Source organism: Aquarana catesbeiana, linkage group LG03 (assembly GCF_042186555.1).
Source record: "Aquarana catesbeiana isolate 2022-GZ linkage group LG03, ASM4218655v1, whole genome shotgun sequence".
In the NCBI taxonomy this organism is placed as follows: domain Eukaryota; kingdom Metazoa; phylum Chordata; class Amphibia; order Anura; family Ranidae; genus Aquarana; species Aquarana catesbeiana.
The window spans coordinates 649006089-649027025 of record NC_133326.1 but is presented as its reverse complement, the minus strand read 5'-3'; the positions used below and the strand labels follow the sequence as shown (position 1 = coordinate 649027025).

Sequence of the window (20937 nt, the reverse complement as noted above, 5' to 3'; positions counted from 1 at the left end):
AGAAGCTAACGTACTTTTTTGAGCTTCAGGTGTCAGAACGCTCAGATGTGAGCAGGGGCCATTTATATCAGGGGTGTCCAAACTTTTTTCGAAGAGGGCCAGAGATTTGATGAAGTGAACATGCGTGAGGGCCGACCATTTTGCCTGACATTCTTTGAACCATTAAAATTAAATGCAAATTAACTAAATACACTGCCCAACAAGAATTTGCTTGCCTTTGTGTGTGGTGAAGAGATGAGCTTGTTATTTGGATATACCGTATTTAGCGGCATATAACACGCACCTTCACTTTAAGGAGGGAAGTTTCAGGAAAAAACGTAAAATTTTAAATAAGAGCTGTGAAGCAAAATAAGGGTCAGTGCCCATGAAGGCAGCCTCACCATTGCCATGAAGGCAGCCTCTGAATGCAGCCTCACCATTGCCATCAATGCAGCCTGATCGATGCTCATCTGCAGCCTCGGAGGGGACAGGGAGGGGGGCGGGACGAGCGCCAACAGATTACATACAGGAGAATCTCCTGTTTACTTGGTGGCCTCTTTAATAAAAAGTTCCGCCTCCTATGATAGTGAGAACAGTTGTCCAATGCCAGCCTAGGAGATGGGACTTCCTATTACAGAGGCTGCCGAGTAAACAGGGGATTCTCCTGTATGTAATCTGATGGCACTCATCCTGCCCCCTCTGAGGATGCCAGAACTGAATGATAAATATGGTATATACACCTTTTGTAGACCCCCCCCCCCCCCCAAACAAATCCCAAGTGCCACTCAGGGATTTGTTGGGGCCACAAAAGATATATATCCAAATTACCAATGGGGCCATACTAAACCAGAACATGGGCCACGATTGGCCCATGGGCCAGACTTTGGACATGCCAGATTTAATGGGATTTTGCTTGGGCGTTTTTCAACTTTTGAGATGGGCGTTTTACAAGCTGAAAACGTTCAGGTGTGAATGCAGTCTGACAGGCGGCAATGAGGAGCGGCATGGATAGGGAGCAATGAGGAAGCAGCACAGGTGGGCACTGATGATCAGTACAGACTTCCCCACTGGGGAATGCCGCTTATTGGCTCTCATCATGCACTGTCAGCATGAGAAAAGGAATGCAGACAATCAGTATTTCCGGTTTAAACTGTAATCAGCTGTGATTGGACACAGCTGATCACATGGTAAAGAGCTCTTTACCATGATCGGTGCCGTGTCCCAGTGACACAGCGCACCACTGATTGCCGCACAGTGATCCGGCCTGTCCGTCATTTCACTATACAGCAGTAGGAAAGCAGTTAAAGTAGAACTAAGAGCAAAACTTTTTTTCCAGTTTTGGATAGATTGGAGAGAGATTGGAACACATGTCAAGTTAATAATGCTGTCAATCTCCCTAACAGGGACACTAACTATTTATCCAGTATTGGTGACCCTAGTGATAACCAGAGGTTCCCTCACTTCCTGAGACAAGACGTGAAGATTAATCTCCCCAATGGAACACAGGTGGCAAAAATAAATTGACAGGGGTTATAACCCTCCCTTACTCTATCCAAAATAATTAAAAAAAAAAAAAACAAAACACACATTACGACCAAACCAGCACCTAAAGAAGTCATGCCAGGAGGAACCCGAGTTGAGAGATCGTAAATAGAATGGGATTGTTATATCCCTTTGAAGCTTCTTGGGCGTAAAATAAACATCCTTTTAATAAGAGCAGCAGTCTGCACGATCAGTGGTGCTTTGTTTCCGCAGCATGTATATTAGCACTGGACCAGGCAGTGGGATTTAAAAGCCTTGCTGTCCCATATGTTTGCTGTAGAGAGAGATAGGAGACAAGGAGGAAGGTGCATCTGCTATTGGGGACAGGAGACAGCTGAGTGTCCTACCTATATATCACTGCCAAGTACTGCACTCTCAGTCATGTGTTAGACAACTCTATATATAGGAACATCTATGTATAGGTGACTGGATTATTTTCAGAGTGCCTTCACTTTAAGATGGAGGTGTCAATAATAGGCTGTTTATGGCATACTGGTTTTAAACATAGTACCTTTTTTTCAGGTGTTGTATTTAGCAATAGAAGCAGAAGCATGCATTTGCTTTTATAATCATAGAAAGCATTAAAAACGGAACTTCAAAGTGATTTCTCAAAAAAAATAAAGAATGGAGAAATGGATGGATGAGTTTGCTTTGAATATTAATAATTAACTAAATAGGGTTTTCGGTTTGTGAAGCTCAGATGCAGCTAAAAAATTCAGGATTTAAAATACAACTGCTTTAAATTGATAATAAACTTTTCTATTTTTGCTCTTTTAAAGTTTTCTGCTGCAGAACTCTAGATTTACATTAGATCTCGCCTTCTTCTAATGCTTTCCTATCCTACTTTTCTGTCTGGTCTCATTTTACCTGCCCCTTCTTTCCTGTTAATGGTCTACTTACGCTAGCAGGATCAGATGGAGCCACCCATTTGTGAGCACTCCCAGCTCAGAGTACATCCATTCACGGGACACACAGTCCCACCCATTCTCCTACTCCAAAGTAACAAAATGACTGCAACTCCTAAGGCTGGGTCTCAGAGGAGAGGCATGGCAACTGGGATGATGGGACATGTAGTCCCAAGAGAGACATCATGTGCCCTACTCAGTGTGCGCTTACCAGCTGGAAATTTAGGAAAATGCTACTGAGTGATCCCAATCAGCGAGAGCGATAGCCTCCATATGCAAGTGCATCCACTCCGAAGCGGGGCTGTGTACATCCAATGATACACAAAGCGTGGCTCAGCCCCGCCCCTGCTCCATCCTCACAGCATTTGATTAACAGCAGGAGCCAATGGCCCCCACTGCTGCCTCTGAGCCTGTGAGAGGAGAGAGAGAACCAGCGCTGCTGCAGATGGACACAGAGCTGGATCAATACCGGAATCAGGTAAGTATTTAGCGAAGAGGGTGGGTAGGGGGGGGACTAGTGGAAGGTGTTTTTACATTAATGCAGCTAATGAATGAAGATTAAAAAAAAAAAAAAATTATAGTTATAAAACAACTTTATATATTTACTAAAACTCAACGTGTTAGATTCCTGCAATTTGCAATAGATCACTGTTCCTAAAAATGGGGTACAAGAAAACATTTTTCGGAACTGCTCAGCTGAAAACATATGGAAGAAACTGCAGCCTTTTGCACTTTTCTTCACCAAATCTGCTCCCAAACAGCACTGAAGACACAGGCAAGGAACCTTCATTATGGCTTATTACTGAACCATGCAATAAAAGAAAAGAAGAGCAAAAGGATCTGACTGGTTACCATGGATTCCACACGAATGTGTTTCCAGATAAGCAGACAAAGAATGTTCCATATAATAAATGCAGGTTATTATAATCCCCATGTCTGAGGAGGACTCTTCCCCCAGGATGACAAGGGAACAGGACACCATGCAGAGAACAGTCACATGACCAGCGGGACATGATCTACCCATAAAGGAGAAGAAAATTCAGTTTTTAACTTACAGTACACTGGAGATTTAATGATGAATTCCAGGTATGGATATTTTTACAGTGTTACATTAGTCCAGCTTGGTTACCAATGTAACCATGTATAATCCATACCTGGCTGATCTCTGGAAGCTGGAAAAACACTGTAGTAGGCAACACCAATTTTGGATCCCATGGCAAGCAAATGCCCTGCTGCTTACTGAACCCAGGAGTTTATGCGCTTGGTACAGGTGCCAGTGTGACATCACCACTCCGCCTCTCCACCTCTTCCAGTTAGAGAACACTTTGCAATCACTGAGGTAATGCAAAGCGATCTCTGATGAACCCTTGGTGACCGGGCCACCGACTGTTCACAATGCAGAAGGACAGCTACTAACCACAGCTAAACGATCACTAACAAAACACTTGCTGGTGTTGCCCCTAAACCATACTCATTATAGCCCCACCCACTCTGATACTCCAATTAAAGTGGTTGTAAACCTCAGACATGAAATATGAACAAAGCATATCCCTCTATAGTGTACTTATCTCAATTTAGAGCACCAAGTGTCATTTCTGTTTGCTGCCTCTTTCCTCTGCTATAAGCACGAGTCACTATGGACAATTTTTCCTGACACCGAAAGAAAAATGGTGACAGGAGAGGGAGCTCCAGCAGAATGACAACCTCAGCTCTGTTCTTGCGTGAAAGGGGGTGTGTCCCTTCCCTCCAATCAGCTTTTAGAACGCTCCTCACTGAGCTCTGCCCCATTTTCTGGACTCAGAAGCTTATAAAATTCAGCACTTTGAACAGATGTAGAAAAAAGACTGCAGACAGACAGGTACAACTTATGTAGGATCATTTGTTTTATCTCTGCATCACCTGAGGCTAGTCCCTTTGCTAGGTATATGGAAAGGGTTTACAACCACTTCAAGAAAGGAAAGAAGAATATAAAAGTCCTGTGTCCTTTACTGTACAAATTTAGATGACAGGAATTCTGACCTACCTGTAAAATTATTTTTACAGAACTTGTATTCTTAGAACATGGGACAAACCCAAAAAAACAGAGGGACAAGACACAAAAACACAAGGGTTTAAAGAACCCAAACAAAAAAGGTGAATGGCACCTTGCGGCTGAAGTTTGCATTGACTGAAACCTGAACATCTACAGTGAGGGAAAGTATATGACCCCCTGCTGATTTTTTTACGTTTGCCCACTGACAAAGAAATGATCAATCCATAATGTTAATGGTAGGTTTATTTTAAACAGTGAAAGACAGAACAAAAATATCCAGAAAAACATCATTTCAAAGTTAAAAATTTGCATTTTAATGAGTGATACAAGTATTTGATCCCCTATTAAATCCGCAAGATTTTTGGCTCCTAGGTGTCTTTTATACAGGTAACAAGCTGAGATTAGGAGAACTCTCTTAAAAGGGAGGAATGCTGCCTATGACCCAAGATCCCACCGTCAAACATGAAGGTGGAAACATTATGCTTCGGGGGTGTTTTTCTGCTAAAGGGACAGGACAACTTCCCCGCATCAAAAGGGACAATGGACAGGGCCACATGCCGTCAAATCTTGGGTGAGAACCTCCTTCCCTCAGCGCATTGAAAATGAGTTATGGATAGGCATTCCATCATAACAATAACTCAAATCACACGGTCAAAGGACAAAATCCCTCCTGAGATGTATGCAAATCTGAAGGCCAAATACAAGAAATGTCTGACCTATGATTGCCAACAAGGGTTTTGCCACCAAGTACTAAGTCATGTTTTGCGAAGGAGTCAAATACTTTTTTCACGCATTAAAATGCAAATCAATTTATAACTTTTTTGAAATGCGTTTTTCTGGATATTTTCGTTATTCTGTCTCTCACTGTTAGAATAAACTTACCATTAAAAGTATAGACTGATCATTTGTCAGTGGGCAAAGGTACAAAATTAGCAGGGGATCAAATACTTTTTCTCCTCACTGTACCTGGCACTGTACCTGGCACTGTACCTGGCACTGTACCCCCCCCCCCCCCCCCAATTCCCCCCCCCCGCCCCCATTGTGAGGAGGTCAGTGTAAGCTTGATGGGTTTTAGTGGACCAGGACTTGTGACAAAAGTGTTAAAGAGTAATTCCAGTCAAAACCCAAATTCTAAACCTAATCCATCTCTGTAACCCAGAATGTCGCTATACTTACCTGTTCTGCAGTCACACCCGGTCTGCATCGGCGGATGCTGCATGCCGGAAATGCCTGGGAAGTGACCTCACCAACAGTTACAATGGGGTTTCAGTTGCTGGCTGCCTCTCATGTACACACCTACACACTGAAGCCTCCGCTGACATGTGAGATATCACCGTGAGCGTTATAGCGACAGCAATAATTCTAGCGTTAGCCCTCCCCTGCAACTCTTGACAGGTAACCTTGTAAAAAAAAAAAAAAAAAAAAAAAAAAAAAAAAAAAAAGTCAAGAGTCACCCATGGAGATTAAGTATTGTAGTTTGTCACCATTCCACAAGCATGCGCAAATTTAAAGCATGACACGTTAGGTATCTACTTACTCGGCTTAACATTTTTATTTTACAAAAAAAATAAATAAAATAAATGTGGTTATATACTGTTTTTTTTTTTTTTTTTTATGCAAAATAAAAGTATATTCCCCCCCCCCCCCCCACAAAAGAAAAATTGCGTTTGAAAGACCACTGCTCAAAATAGGTTTCCAAGTAATTTTCTAGCAAATAGCACCGATTCTTTCTTGTAAAACAAAGTGCCAGAAAAAGCCTGGTCTCTCATTCAGGGCTTGACAAATCCCAGGCGTTAGGTCACCATGGCAACTAAAAATTGCATCCTGGTGCCTGGGCTTTTGTCAGCCCATTTCCAGGTGTGAGCAGTTTCTACTACCTAATGACCAGGACATGCAGTTCTGGGCACTGGCCTACTGAACACGCAGTCAGCTAGTACTAAGGACGCCCTCCCAGAACCCCGCCATCCTGCATGCCCCCAGACTTTACAATCATAAGAAAAAAAGCACATGTTCTCTTCAAAATTTTTGGATATTTTTCTTTATTTAGCAAAAAAATAAAAATCCCAGTGGTTATTAAAGTGCTTAAAGTCTCCCCCCCCCCCCCCTATAAAAGATGAACACACCAAGCTGCGATATGTTAACCATGGCATTCTTCCACGTCATGGAGGGTGTCAGAGCTTGTACTGGATCTCCCACAGGTACTCTGACAGAAAAAAAGAGGCTCAAATAGCGCAATTCTGTTTTCTCTCGTTTATTTTAAACTCAAAATGACATGTTCCATAAAATTCATCAATCAGTACTTAAAATTATCAGCATTCAAAAAAGGTGTTCTACACAGCATAGGACCCACGAGACTCACAAAACTAAGGAAGACAGCGTCCACCGCTTACTTCCAGTTGGCTCTTCCTGGCTGTGGACGCAAACGCCACTTCCGGTCACCGTAAGGTCATGTTCTGACACGTTTCGTCATCACGACTTCCTCTGAGGGCGTCAGTAATCAGAAGTACCTTCGGAGTATCTGTAGACATTTACTATATTGTTTACGATTATTGTTTTGCCTTTTTGCACTTTAAGCGGCAGCTGACACTTTGAATCGCTGTGAAAGATCGAATCACTGCGATTACTAAATTGTCTATATTTATAAGAGCTAAAATTTCCATAGCGCCGAGATAATGGAAGAAGGCCTAGGTTTTCACTGTATTGGGACATATTATACTTACCTTTCTATGGGGGCACCCAAGCTAAGCCACAGCTCCCTGTGTCCATTCAGACATGCCCCGGCCCCCTCTCCACCCTGATTGGCTAGTTGCATTGATTGACAGCAGCGGCAGCCAATGGCGCTGCTGCTGTCTCTCAGCCTATTTGGAGGGACCATCTCTCGACGGTCAAGACACTCGTGGAAATTACTGGACAGAGATGGACCTCAGGTAAGTAATTATGGGGGGGCGATAAACACAGAAGGTTTATTATCTTGACACATAGAATGCATCAAGAGAAAGAGAAAAGAAAAAAACGAACAAACCACGCTTCTGCCTTTACAACCCCTTTAAATACCACCAAAAGAAAGCTTCATCTGTCTCTGCTTACCGCAACAGAGCTAAAGTTTTTTTTTTTCACTTTCACAACATACCGGCACCTCCGTATATTCTCACTGTGTAAACCTGTGTCGTGCATCTGTAAAGATACACATCAGGGCTACACAAGAGAAGTGGTTTTGTCGTTAAAGCTTTTTTTTGTCAACAAACTGGCTCCCAACTTTAGCTGGCGCCTAGATTCAAAGTAAATTTGTCAAGCCCTGTCTTAAGTGGTTAAAGCTAAATGGACAAAAGAACATCCGTTAACTATGGGGAAAAACTCCCCCAATACATGGAGAGATGTAGCAAAGACTTACCTGTTTTTGAAAAGATGAGCTGAAGGATGAGCGGACGACGTGTGACGATTCCAGATCCACGGGGAAGGAAATCTCTGCAGAAAAATCACAGGAGATAAAATACTGGTCAGACAGTGTATCAGGTAATGCCATCACCCATCAGGCTCCGTGTCCAGTCACATTTCTTCTGTGTAGTGATCTTTCTGGAGACCACTCACAAACTAAGCCTATGGTAATTCTTAAAAGGAAATGTATAGTCTTACCGGTGTTACATGTAAACCTATACACTGACGTAAATCAGGTTATACCAAAAGCAAAACCTTGCAAGAAAATGTTATTTTACTGACACCTGCCCCTGTGCTGTATGATTAGCTTGTTGTAAACACAAGCTCTTCTTCCAACTATGCAGTGCTACACAATGTAAAAACAGAATCTGTTGCACTTAATAAAACAGAGGAAGCTGCTGACACAAAAATTGTTGGATACAATTGAAGAGATATCAATAGGAATGGTGCAGCGCTAAAAAATATTAATGTAAAAATGTCCCAATAAAAACCAAAATAAATATGGTCAAACAAAAGTCCTCTCCATCAGGAAGAAATAATACTCTAATCAGCGAGATCCATATTGAAAGGAGACACAGAAGAGAGATGAAAACACCGTCACCAACACCCAAACAAACTGACCCTTACTATCAGTGTATGGGTTATACACGTGTGTAGAAAAAAGGCAGTCTTCATAGAATAAACCAACGATCTTCTAATGGAGTAGAAGATCGTTGGTTTATGTCTCCTTTCAATATGGATCTCGCTGATTAGAGTATTATTTCTTCCTGACGGAGAGGACTTTTGTTTGACCATATTTATTTTGGTTTTTATTGGGACATTTTTACATTAATATTTTTTAGCGCTGCACCATTCCTATTGATAGTGCTACACAATGGATGCATTTTACAATGCAAGTGTATGAGCTGACTGACTCACTGAAAACTAAATGCGCTCCTCATGTGCCACCCAACTGTTAAAAAAGTCTTCCGCCTGGGGAAAAATAAAAGTCATCAGCTACAAATCCTGTAGCTGCTGACTTAATATAGACACTTATCTGTCCAGGGAGCCTGCAATGTCGGCACCCCAGCTGATTTTTGGATCGGCTGTCAGGTGCTGCCACTGCCATTCATCGTAAAGGGAAACAAGCAGCAAAGCCTTTCAGCTTCACAACTGGTCCTCTAATGCGCAAAAGCGAGCTGCGCTTTCTAATTGTCCTGACGCCAGGGGAAGGAGGGGGCTGAACTTCCGAGGGGTGGTGCCATCTCCCGGAAGTAGGGAAGGGTACCTGTCAAAAACATGTAACCGTCCCGTCCCCCCCCCCCCCCCCCCCCTGAAATGCGGCACCGGAGGGGGGGAGGAAGCCGATTAGCGGAAGTTCCACTTTTGGGTGGAACTCCACTTTCAATGGACTGGCAGTCACTGTATTATCTACGCTGTCTTCAACAACTGATGTACAAACATCTATATTAAAGCCCGCCATACATGGATCGAAATCCCACTAGCTCAGCAGGTATCAGCCAAATTTTGAAGCCTTTATGGGCAGGCTGGTTGTACAGAAATTATTCTACCAATTGACCTCTGTACAACCAGCCTTTTGGACAATATCTGCACGATAAATTCCTCAGGCTATGGCTACAGCGGAAAGTGCTAGTCAGTGTATTCCGACAGCGGAGACGTCTCTCCTCGGTCAGGACACAAAGGCGCAGCACAGGGGATGGGTGAATTGGGTCATTTCTGTTCAACCTGCTGGTTGAACGACAAAAAAATAAAAAGAAGGTTATATTATCTATCTCTCCATCTCTCGCTCCACATCCCTGCAAGTAGGCAACCCCACTGAAAGTAATAGAAAGCTGCCAGCTCTCGCAGCTGATGGGCCCCACTAGCATGCATTTTCTCCTACGTTAGCAGATGTAAATGCACCCTTAATACAAATTTCTGGGTAGGGGTCACGCGCACGCACCCGGCTGTGCCCTCCCTGGCTCCAGCAAATTGCCAATCACCAATTCCTGGACAATCATCGGTGCGAGTGACAGGAGAAAGCTTTGTGTATGTAAACACAAAGCTCTCTGCTGACAACAGCGATGTACCTGTTTTTGCTTCCTTGCAAAGCAGGGAGCACCAGCACATCGCATAGTAAAAGCGCCACACAGCAAACCTAGTGCCACACACATTTAACCCTTTGATTGCCCTAGAAGTTAACCCCTTCGATAGAGATAGAGAAATATTATATATAAAAAAAAGAGCGAGTGATACAGAGCGCGAGAGAGATATAGATACAGAGAGACTATCACTATACGCTTATTGGGTGGTTGTTTTTTTTTTTGTGTTTTTTTTTAAAAAACATGTAGCAGAATACATTTTGGCCTACATTTGGGAAGACACTAGGATGTTCAACATTTTTTACTGGATGTTTTATGACAAAGTTTTTGTTGTTTTTTTTCAAAAATTTACACTCATTTTTGTTTATAGCACAAAAAAGAAAAGCCCAGTGGTGACCAAATACCACCAGAATAAAGCTCTATTTGTGGAGAAAAATATCTACACACATTTTGTTTGGGTACAGTGTTGCATGACCGCTCAATTGCCATTTAAAGTAGCGCAGTGCTGAATAGCAAAAAAATGGCCTGGTCATGAAGGGGGTAATACCTTCCGGAGCTGAAGTGGATTTATATATTTCGATATTTATATTACACACACCCCAGCTTGTTTGCCAGTGGTGTCCAGCTGGTACCTCCATCTCTGTGTAAATACGAAACATCAATAAAACACGAATGGCATTAGTAGAAGTGAAAGCATGTTGTTGCTTAGTAGTATAATGCACAAAATGAATTACATTTTCTTGGGAAGCAATAATACAATGTATACATCAATTTTATGCAGTGGATGGGCCTATCCTTGCACTCAAGTTCACTTTCTGCAAGGGCAAAGTAGAAGTGGTAAATGACGGAGTAGATTTTACAGTTTGGAGGTAAAAAGTTCATTTCAGGGTTTAGGGAAGAGTAAATGATCACATAGCACCTAGAGTGAAGCCAATATTAAGCTGCATAAACACTAGAATGAAATTTCTACGTGTGTGGCCCCGTCTGTCACCTCCTCCTCAACATCCTTCAATTGAAAAGAATCAAAGGAGCCGGGAAGAAAACTGCTGGCTGAAGAGCTCAGGTATTGACAGTTGCCAGCTATGGCCGTCAGCATACAATAGCCACAGCAGGAGCTTCCTCCATCCGACCAGTGGAATGAGTTAAATATTTTTCAAATCAGCCCACAGACAGAGTGAAAATCATCTACGCTTGTATATCCAGCTTTAGATCCTTTATTCACGCTGCCTGTGAAATGCTCAGCAACTCTTTACATTTTAAAGAATATGTAAACCCAACATTCCATATTCCTGATATGTGCCTGCTGTACCGTGTGCTTGTATGGTCAGTTCTCTAGCTATGCTGGGAACTCAGTTTGCTCCCCTCCAATGATCAGACTGGTCCTGATTAGAGCTGCATGATCAAGAATCGATATCGCAATCTTGACTAAAGTGTTTCCCGATTCTTTCTATGTAAAGAATTCTCTCTGCTCTTCTGAAGCCACAGCCCTCAAAAGAAAGGAAAAGAAAAAACGGGCAGTCTGCCAAGAATCAAAACATTCTTTATCACTTGAACTCAAGTGTAAACATTGTAACAATTTGTCAATGGAATAGACTTTGCATGTAAGGCATCATTCTCATGAGGTGGATCCATAGCCTCGGAGTCCACCTCTGTCCAGCAGCTCAGCGCGAGATCTCTCCACTGAGCCGGTGGATGACAGATCCCTCTCTGCTCACTGAGCGGGGAGGGGCTTGTTGAGCACCGCTGCTGCCTATGGAGAGATCGGACAAAAATGGACAGCCTGTCCGTTTTCATCCGATCTGATCCACCAGGGATGTAGGGACATCCGTCTGATTTCAGTCAAATCGGACCGTGTCGGATGTCAGCGGACATGTTACCGCTGACATCCGTCGCTCCATAGACTAGCATGGAGCGCCCGTTCAGGTCCACCAACAAAACTGACAGGCAGACCTGAACGGTCCGACAGTGTGAAAGGGGGCCTAAGCGAAAAAAGTTTAACCACTTAAACCTTTTTTCTGACATTTGTTGGTTTCAAGTTAAAAATCTATTTTTTTTTGCTAGAAAATTACTTAGAACCCCCAGAGATATATATATATTTTCATTTGAGACCCTAATGAATAAAATGGTGGTTGTTGCAATATTTTATGTCAGACTATTTGCTCAGCGGTCTTTCAAATGCATTTTTTTTTAATTACTTTAATGAAAAAAAGTAAAGTTAGCTCATTTTTGTATAATGTGAAAAGATATTGCGTTGCGAGAATCGTGATCTTATTCTAAACCAAAAAAATTGTGATTCTCATTTTGGCCAGAATCATGCAGCTCTAGTCCTGACGCATCTCGTCCTGCACAGCCATTCACAGGGAAAAAACCAAACCAAACAAAAAAAAAAAAAACAAAAAAAAAAAAAAACACAAAAACACCAAAACAAAAACACCAAACAAAACAAAAACACCAAACAAAACAAAAAAAACCAAACAAAACAAAAAAAACCAAACAAAACAAAAAAAACCAAACAAAACAAAAAAAACCAAACAAAACAAAAAAAACCAAACAAAACAAAAAAAACCAAAACAAAAAAACACCTTTCTGCTGCTCCTTTCCCAATTGCTGAAAACATTCAATTTACTTTTTGCTGGATCCTGCAGACATTTCTATACTACAGCGAATGGACTGGACAATGCAGAGTGCTTTGCCCTGTGAAGGGAAGGAGACAGCTGGGTAGATTAGAATACATCTCTGCTCAATACTGACCATGTCCAATTTATGTCAGCATGATGAGAGATGCTTTTCTGTCCCTGTCTGACACTCCCTAGGAAGTTCATTTAGCTTCGATCATCATTCATAACCAGTATGTGTCTTTATTCGGACAGACGGGACACTTACTGAAAGACTCCCTACAAGTTTCTCATGCATTGTGTATTTAAAACATCTACTTCATTTTTCATGAGTCAGACCGCAAAAACATGAAAATCCCTTTAACACCAGTCACACTTGCTGTAAAAACACCTCAAGTGTTTAAAATGGAAAAACCAACAATGAGTAAAAGATCTCTACGCATTGTTCATCCTTGTGTTGCTCAACCGTCACAATGTCAATGGGATTGATGTACGACAAGCAGCATGAATGGATTTCACTTCATTTCCAGCCACGTGTGTTCTACAACCTTCAGGTCACACCACATCATTAATGATCTGACAGCAGATCTACCACCAGCTCCGAGTACTACAGGTACAGAAATACGAAAATACTGACTATAAACCGAGGATCCGCTAATTCCTTACAAAGCAAGGAGCCAGAAACCAAAGAATTATGCAAAGACTAAAGTTGCAACAATGCATTCTACTAAAGACAGCAACCCAACCAAAGTGTTCTGGATGTAAGAACATTCTGGAAATCCTGTATGAGGACTTCGTACTGAAAATGCTGGTTGTGGCTGGCTTCAATGCGTTTTATAAAATCACTGACCTATAATCCAAGTACACTGACCGAGCTGTCAACGACAGCTCCAGTGTCACTAATTGCAATCAGGAGGCAATAGGACAGCCATCACAACCAAAAAGCTGCCTCCCGGTAATAGATACATAATAGTCATGTGGGGGGAGATGTACTAAAATGGGAGCACTCAAACAGGAGCAGCTGTGCATGGTAGCCAATCAGCTTCTATCTTCAGCTTGTTTAATAAAGCTTTGGCAATAAAACCTGGAAAAGGATTGGTTTATATGCAGAGCTAAATAATTTCCAAAGTTAGAGTGGTTGAAAAGAAAAACAAAGTCCATCCAGTTCCACCAACAGAAGGGAAAAAAAAAAAAAAAAAAATTCTACAATCCGATGCCCACAGTTGATCCACAGGAAGGCAAAGCACCACAATAAGGTGTGATCCAATTTGCTTCAGCAGGGGGGGGGGGGGGGGGGAATTCCTTCCTAATCCCCCAAGAGGCAAATCAGATATTCATTCCCTGGATCAACTTTACCTATAAATATTAGTATCCAGTTATAGCATAAAGGCATTAACAGACCAAGCTATCAAACAAAAGTGGCAGTTAGAGGGTTGATATATACCATTTACCACTGACGGGGTGCTTACATTGGTCAGCAACAAGGGGCTGCTTCATCCTATTTCCCAGTACATTCTGGGATACAGAAATCTCCTCTGCCTCTCCCCCAGTGACCAAAAAACACTTTGTGAACACCCTTGTAACCGCAATAGGAACAGTAACAGAATGCTTTCATTGACATTTAAAAAAGTGGGCGTGAACTCCCATACATGAATATTACCTATAGGTGACTATAATAAGGATTACGTATAGGTACTGATAGCACCTAAAAGTGCACCATTTAGGGTAGATTTACTGTACATGCAGCCAGTAACATCACTGGCAGATGTGCTCTGAAGGAACGACCACCCAGACTGTTCCCCCAGAGTCCTGTGCCGTAAACGCTGGAGTCTGCGAACCCAGAAGGAAGACGGGTGAAGATTTAAGCCCGGTCAGTGGTGACAGCTTGTCGCTGGAAGTGCTTCGTTCTAAGGTTAAATTCACACAATGTGCTATTCTGCGATACATACTAGCACATTATAACTTTGCAGGAAAAAAAAGGGTCTGGCAGTTTGCTACCACTTTAAAGAAAGATAGAGATTAGAGACAAATATCTCTATAAAATATAGAGAGAATATATATAAAAAATGTTATACTTACCTGCTCTGTGCAGTGGAATTGCACAAAGCGGCCCCGAACCTCCTCTTCAGAAGTCCCCAGCTGGTGCTCCTGGCTCCTCCTTCCTTCTGAATGACCCCCATACAAAGCCATTTGCTATAGGGGCACATGTATGGGCTCAATCCCGAGCCATGCTGCCTGTGTCCATAGAAAACAGACAGCGTGGCTCGGCCCCGCCCCCTTGTCAAAGGATTGGAATGACTGCAGCAGGAGCCATTGGCAAAGCTTGTGAGAGCGGGGAGAGAAGACAGAGCCGTTACAGACAGGAACAGTGCTGGATCGAGTGAGGACTCGGGTAAGTATAAAGGAGATGTGATGGGGCAATACTGCTACATAAACATTTGTTACCTTACTGGAGGGAATGCATTAGGGTAAAAAAGTTTAGGCTTTAGAACCACTTTAAAGGGCAAGTTCACACTTGTTCTCTAAAAAGCAATCTGAGATGGATAGCTATTCAGAGAGCCAAGGAGCCATTGTCAATACATTTAGGGGCGACAGGATCGCCTCCTGAATGCTTTTTTTTTGCCAAAAACGGCAAATTTCAATAAGACTCATGCACCACAACCCATTCATTTGGCTCTCCGTGGTTCCATTGACTTAAATGCATGCGTCTGACAGGTGTCCCCTGTCAACATGACATGCAGGAGTTAAAACTGGTACACCGCAAAGTATCACAGCAACAGCCTCCTCTGTCTCTATGGTAAGCTTTTGATGGGTGGTTGGGGCTGGTAAAAAGAAGGCTAAACCTCCTGTTTTTACTACTCCCTGGACACCCATGTGAAAGAGCCCTAATGGAAGTGTTTGCCAATTGGAAATGCCTCCTGAATGAGACCTGCCTCTCAATTCTTACTGCACTGAGGCACAACGCTACCACACCTGTACATTGTGTGTGTTGCATTGTGCGGTGCCTACTGATTTCCATGATGGGCATTCAAGGGTCGTCGAGAGGCTTCAAAAATGTGGCTCAACGCAGCTGTAAAACACATGGCTTTGCCACGTTTGAACAGGCTCTGATAGTTATGCTGTAACTCACTAAAAAAAAAAAAAAAAATAATAATAATAATGGGTAAAGAGAATCCGATCAGTTTATACATCGTGGGGACAAAAAAAATTAAAAATTACTTAAAGTGAAAATAATAATCAAAAACTGGAGGCATTCATCAGAAGTGAAAAAAAAAAAAAAAAAAAGTAAAACTGGTGAAAAGTGTAGGGTATAAACGCTGCATATCACAGAACACCGACACAAAAGCAGTTGGGCTGGGAAATGGAGGAGAAGAAAGGCAGCGTGCTGTGCGCTGGAATAGAATGAAATATTTTTAGCTCTCAGCAAGCGCAATGTACAGACAGCAAAGAGGAAGGAAGGCAGCAGAGCAGCTCTGATTGTCACAATCAAGGATAACAAACAAATAGCTGCTTTTTGTGGCATGTGCTGTGTCAGGCCTGTGATAAAAAGCACTCTGGGTATTATTCACCCAGGCACAGGACCAACAGGAAGCTGATACAAATATCCACAGAGGAAAGACATTGTGTCATCATCCTGCAGAGAAAGCACTTCGTATAGTATATACACCCACTCAGCACTTTACACCACTCACCTAGATTGTACACAGAGTGCGAGCTGGAAAAGGGCGACCTGCAGAATAAATGACATGGTGGCTACATGGCATACAGCAATGTTCACAAATTCAGTTCTTATGAATTGACTCAATTAATTTTAGAATCTATGCAAAGGAGAGCTAATGTACACATTCTTAAGCTGGGTAAAACAGATGGAAAGTCAGCCAGTGCAGCTGAACTCCAATCTGTATGTAGCCATCTTGGTTCCATTAGACCCTTTTCACACCGAGGGCGTTTTGCAGGCGCTATAGCGTTAAAAATAGCGCCTGCAATCTGCCCTGAAACAGCTGCAGCACCGTCTCCAGTGTGAAAGCCCGAGGGCTGCGCTGGCAAGACGTCAGGAAAAGTCCTGTCAGCAGCTTCTTTGGAGCGGTGTGTTTACCGCTCCTCCACCGCTGCTCCCCACTGAAATCAATGGGGCAGCACTGGGGCAGCGCTGGGATACCGCCGGCAAAACGCCGCTATTGTGGAGCATTGCGGGCAGTTTTAACCCTTTCTCGGCCGCTAGTGGGGGTAAAAGCACCCTACTAGCGGCCAAAATTCGCCACTACAAATAGCGGCGTTTTAACGCCGACGCTATGAGCAGCTCGGTGTGAAAGGGCTCTTAAAGCGACATTTTAGATTGGATTCTGTCAAACTGTCATTCTGGAAAACTTCCATCGATCAGTATCTTGCAGCCAATCAGCGGCAGCACTGATCAGTCTATTCTGACAGATGAGGCGTCCCTGCTGTCAGAATACATTAGCACAGTGGGGGAGATTCCTGCAATCACTTTACATCTGTAGATTCAGCCTTGTGGTACACGAAGGCCCCTTTTACATGGGCAGATAGAATTCAGCTTTTAGCTGCGGATAGATGAAGTTATCTACTGCACTTAAAAACTCACACAATGCTTTCCTATGGCCCCATTCACACACTGCGTTTAGCGACGGTTTCGTTACACGGGGTTTTGTGCGGTTAGAAAAAATTAATTTGACTGCGTCCAGGACAGATTTATCGCTGCTATCTGTACATAACTGCAGGTAATCGCAGTGTACTACTTCACTTGTGGATAGCAGCAAGGAAAGAGAAACAGGAAGCACATCAGAAATGTACAGAACATTCCACCGCAGCTAAACGCAGCCGCATGTAATCGCAATGTACAACTGCAAGCGATCGCTGTGCCTGAAGTCTTGGAATTTCAAAATAACAAAACATGCTGCCCCTGTGAAAGAGGTCTAACAGTGTGTACCCAGCTTTACCAATGTGTGTTGTAAAGATTTAAAGCCCAACTAGATTCTACAAAATTAAAAAGGAGAAGGATAGACAAAGCTCCTATAGATCACAGTACTGCAGTTCATTCTCCACTCCATGGGTTATGGTGGGTACATAAGATAATGGCTGAATCAGTATATAATCTAATTTAAAGCAGAGTCCTAGGCAAAAATTGAACTCCTTTGAAATCATATGTAGTCTGGGTGTGTCCAGAAAGCGCCGCACAACCCGCACATGTGCAGTAGGAAACAGGCTGTGAAGCCGCAAGGCTTCCTGTATCCTTTAGCAAGGATGCCGGCGTCGGCACTCGGAGCCAATGGACAGGTCGACTTTTCGGGGCCAACATCGTGGGATACATGGACAGGCAAGTGTCCTTATATTTAGGCCCCAAAAATCTTTGGATCAAAAAGGGAGGGACCCCAGGGATTTTGCGGGTGGGAGGGAGATATGAAGTACTTGGGAGGGAGATACTTCATATCTCCCTCCCACCCACAAAATCCCTGGGGACCCTCCCTTTTGATCCAAAGATTTTCGCTGTTTATTTTGGGATGTGGTGAGAGGTGAGTTTCATCCTTCTGTCTACCTGACTGTCTACTTATACTAATTTGGTGGTCCAACTATATGTATGTGTTATATTTAGGCCCCATTCACAGGAGTGTAGTGTTTTCAGGAAGAAAGAAAGTTTCGCAATTTTGTACAGGTCACCAATGTAAAAAGAAAAAAAAAAAAAGAAGAAGAGGCGTTTGAGCTTCTGGCTTCAGGCGTTTTGGAGTGGACATGTGAACCATCTCCATAGAGAATTGATCTTTTTTTTTCCCCCTCCAGCGTTTTGTAACTTCAGGCTTAAAGCTACAAAACGCTCAGGTGTGAATGGGGCCTAAAAGTCAGCAGCTACAGTATTTGCAGCTGCTGACTTAATTTTTTTTTACCCAGGCTGGAACCCCTCTTTAAATGGCGACAATCATCCAGCAGCAGCCAAGGAGTAGTTCTACCTCAAAACAGATTCTTCCCTTTCATAAAACAAGTGACCCGCCATCATAGGTATATTCAGGTGACAACAGATAGCACAACTGCAGTGTTACTAACAGTGGGTTGGGCGATCGATTAGTAGGGTCAGTGTGAGGGCTCACTGTTGCCCAATGCTGCTTTTCGCATATGAATGCCGAGCTGCTCAACAGGCACACGTTTGAATGGAAAACACAACAAAGAGCTACATTTCACCAGCTTTTTTAGAAAAAGGAAACATCTCAGTTAGACGTGCTTTGAGTTGTTTTTTTGCAGAACCATTATCCGCACTGCAGCACTGAAGTAAACTGTTGACCTGCGATTGATGTGCGCTTCAAAAACATGGCAAACGCAATCAATCAACTCCGATCTACATGGCCCCCTAAATGGGTTAGGATTTATATCCCGCTTTAAAGAATACGTAAACCCAACATTTCATATCCCTGATATGTCCCTGCTATACCATGTACTTGTAGGAGAAAGTATTCTCTTTGTATTGCTTCCTTTATGTGAAATCCCTGGTGTTCCTGCCAGTCACTGGGAAGATCAGTGTGCGGTCACCTCTGAGCTCCTTATGAAGCCGAGAACAGAGGGCATGTGATAAAAAAAAAAAAAAAAAAAAGATAAGTTTTTTTTTTTTTTTATATCTATACACAAAATGTTACTTTAATTAATTTCCATTTTAAACTGGCAAGGGTTTTATTCTTTACCCGCTTGACCTCCGCAACATTCACCCCCCACCACTACTTCATGACCAGGCCATTTTTTGCAATAAGACACTGTTACTTTAACTGACAATTGGGCTGCTATGCAATGCTGTACCCAAATAAAAATTATGTATTTTTTTTCCCCACAAATAGATTTCTTTTGGTGGTATTTGATCACCACGTCGGTTTATTTTTTGCGTTATAAAACAAAATAAATTACATTACACACAGATTTGTTTCCTCCCCTTCTTCTACCAGTAGTGGTGACGATCAGTGACTTATAGCAGGGCTGCAATATTTGCGGTGGACACTAACACTTTGCAGGAACTAATGACACTAATACAGTGATCAGTGCTAACAAATATGCACTGTCACTGTACTGACACTGGCTGGGAAGGGGTTAAACAAACATCGGGGGGGGGGGTAAAGGGTTAACCGTGTGCCTAGCCTGCGTGTGTACTGTGGGAGGTGCTTTTACTAGGGGAGAAGATGTATTTTGTTCCCTGCTTTCCCTAACCCCCTGTCAAAACAGAGATCTGCCTTGTTTACATAGACAGATCTCAGTTGTATGTTTTACCGACGATCAGCGGGTGCCGGTGGACATCCAGTGCCCAGCACGTGCAGATTGCGTTTTTCTGTAAATAACAGCTAAAGTGGGGCACGTGCGCCCCCAGCAGACAGAAGTGCAGATTCACTTACATGTTCGCAATTCTGCACAGAAGAGCCACCCTGTAGCAACAACATTGCTACAATAAGGCTTACCTATAGGTAGTGGAAATATCTCCTAAACGTGCGCCATTTAGGAGATATTTCACTAGTAGTCCGCCGATAAAGTGAACGGCACATGCGCGGGAAAGAAACAAAACTCAGTGCCATTTCTTCCCTAGCATGTGTCGTTACTGTGCGCATGCGCGGGAGTGATGTCACGTGGCTCCGGCAAATCACAGACCTGGAGTCTGCAGCCTGGAAGGAAGAGGGGCTTGAAGATGGACGCTGCCTACACAGGGGACATCGCTGGATTCTTTTGCAGGCAAGTGTCACATAATGGGCTAGTATGCATCGCTATACAGGGAGCAAGAGAGGAAGTAAAACCCATCAAGGTTTACTTCCTCTTTAAGGTGTAACTACAAAGTAGGCTCTTCTTTAAATCCTATGAAAAGTTTGTACTCATTGTTCCAGCAGAATACAAAGTTTGCTGGAATGAACGGAAAGGGACATGTGCATGCACAGCTCAGAAGATGATTATGACATGCAACTCTTTGACTTTGTGGGTGATATTTTGCTGGAGCAGGGTTAGGCAAGTATAGAACCTACTGGGATGGGCTGGGAGAGCGGGAAAGTGTACAATAAAATTTCAGAAATAAAAAGTATATTGCACCGTTTATAGGTTGTACATGCCATACACCTATAAAATCTAACTATGCAAAACAAATCAACAGGTGCACTTATCTGACACCCTCCCCAGATATACACCACCTCCTTTAAAGTGGGTGTAAAGTCAGAAGGTTTTTTAGCCTAAATTCATTCGATACATTAAAGTGGATGTAAACCCACTCTCATCCTTACTAAACTACTGCCATGGTGGTTATCTATAAGGATATACATGCCTCCTGCATGTATCTTTACCTGTCAAATGTCTTCCCTCTGTTGAGAGACCCGAAAAACGGC

The 20937-nt window shown here is 42.9% G+C and overlaps 1 protein-coding gene across 3 annotated transcripts in view; it reads right to left on the bottom strand.

Annotated features, from left to right (window-relative positions):
* DNM2 (dynamin 2) overlaps positions 1–20937 on the bottom strand; it is a 184139-nt gene that overhangs the window by 124699 nt on the left and 38503 nt on the right. For all 3 annotated transcript variants that reach the window (XM_073622602.1, XM_073622600.1, XM_073622601.1), the window contains exon 2: positions 7850–7923. In XM_073622602.1, coding sequence (XP_073478703.1) covers positions 7850–7923 — 74 coding nt within the window. The remainder of the gene's footprint in view (positions 1–7849; positions 7924–20937) is intronic.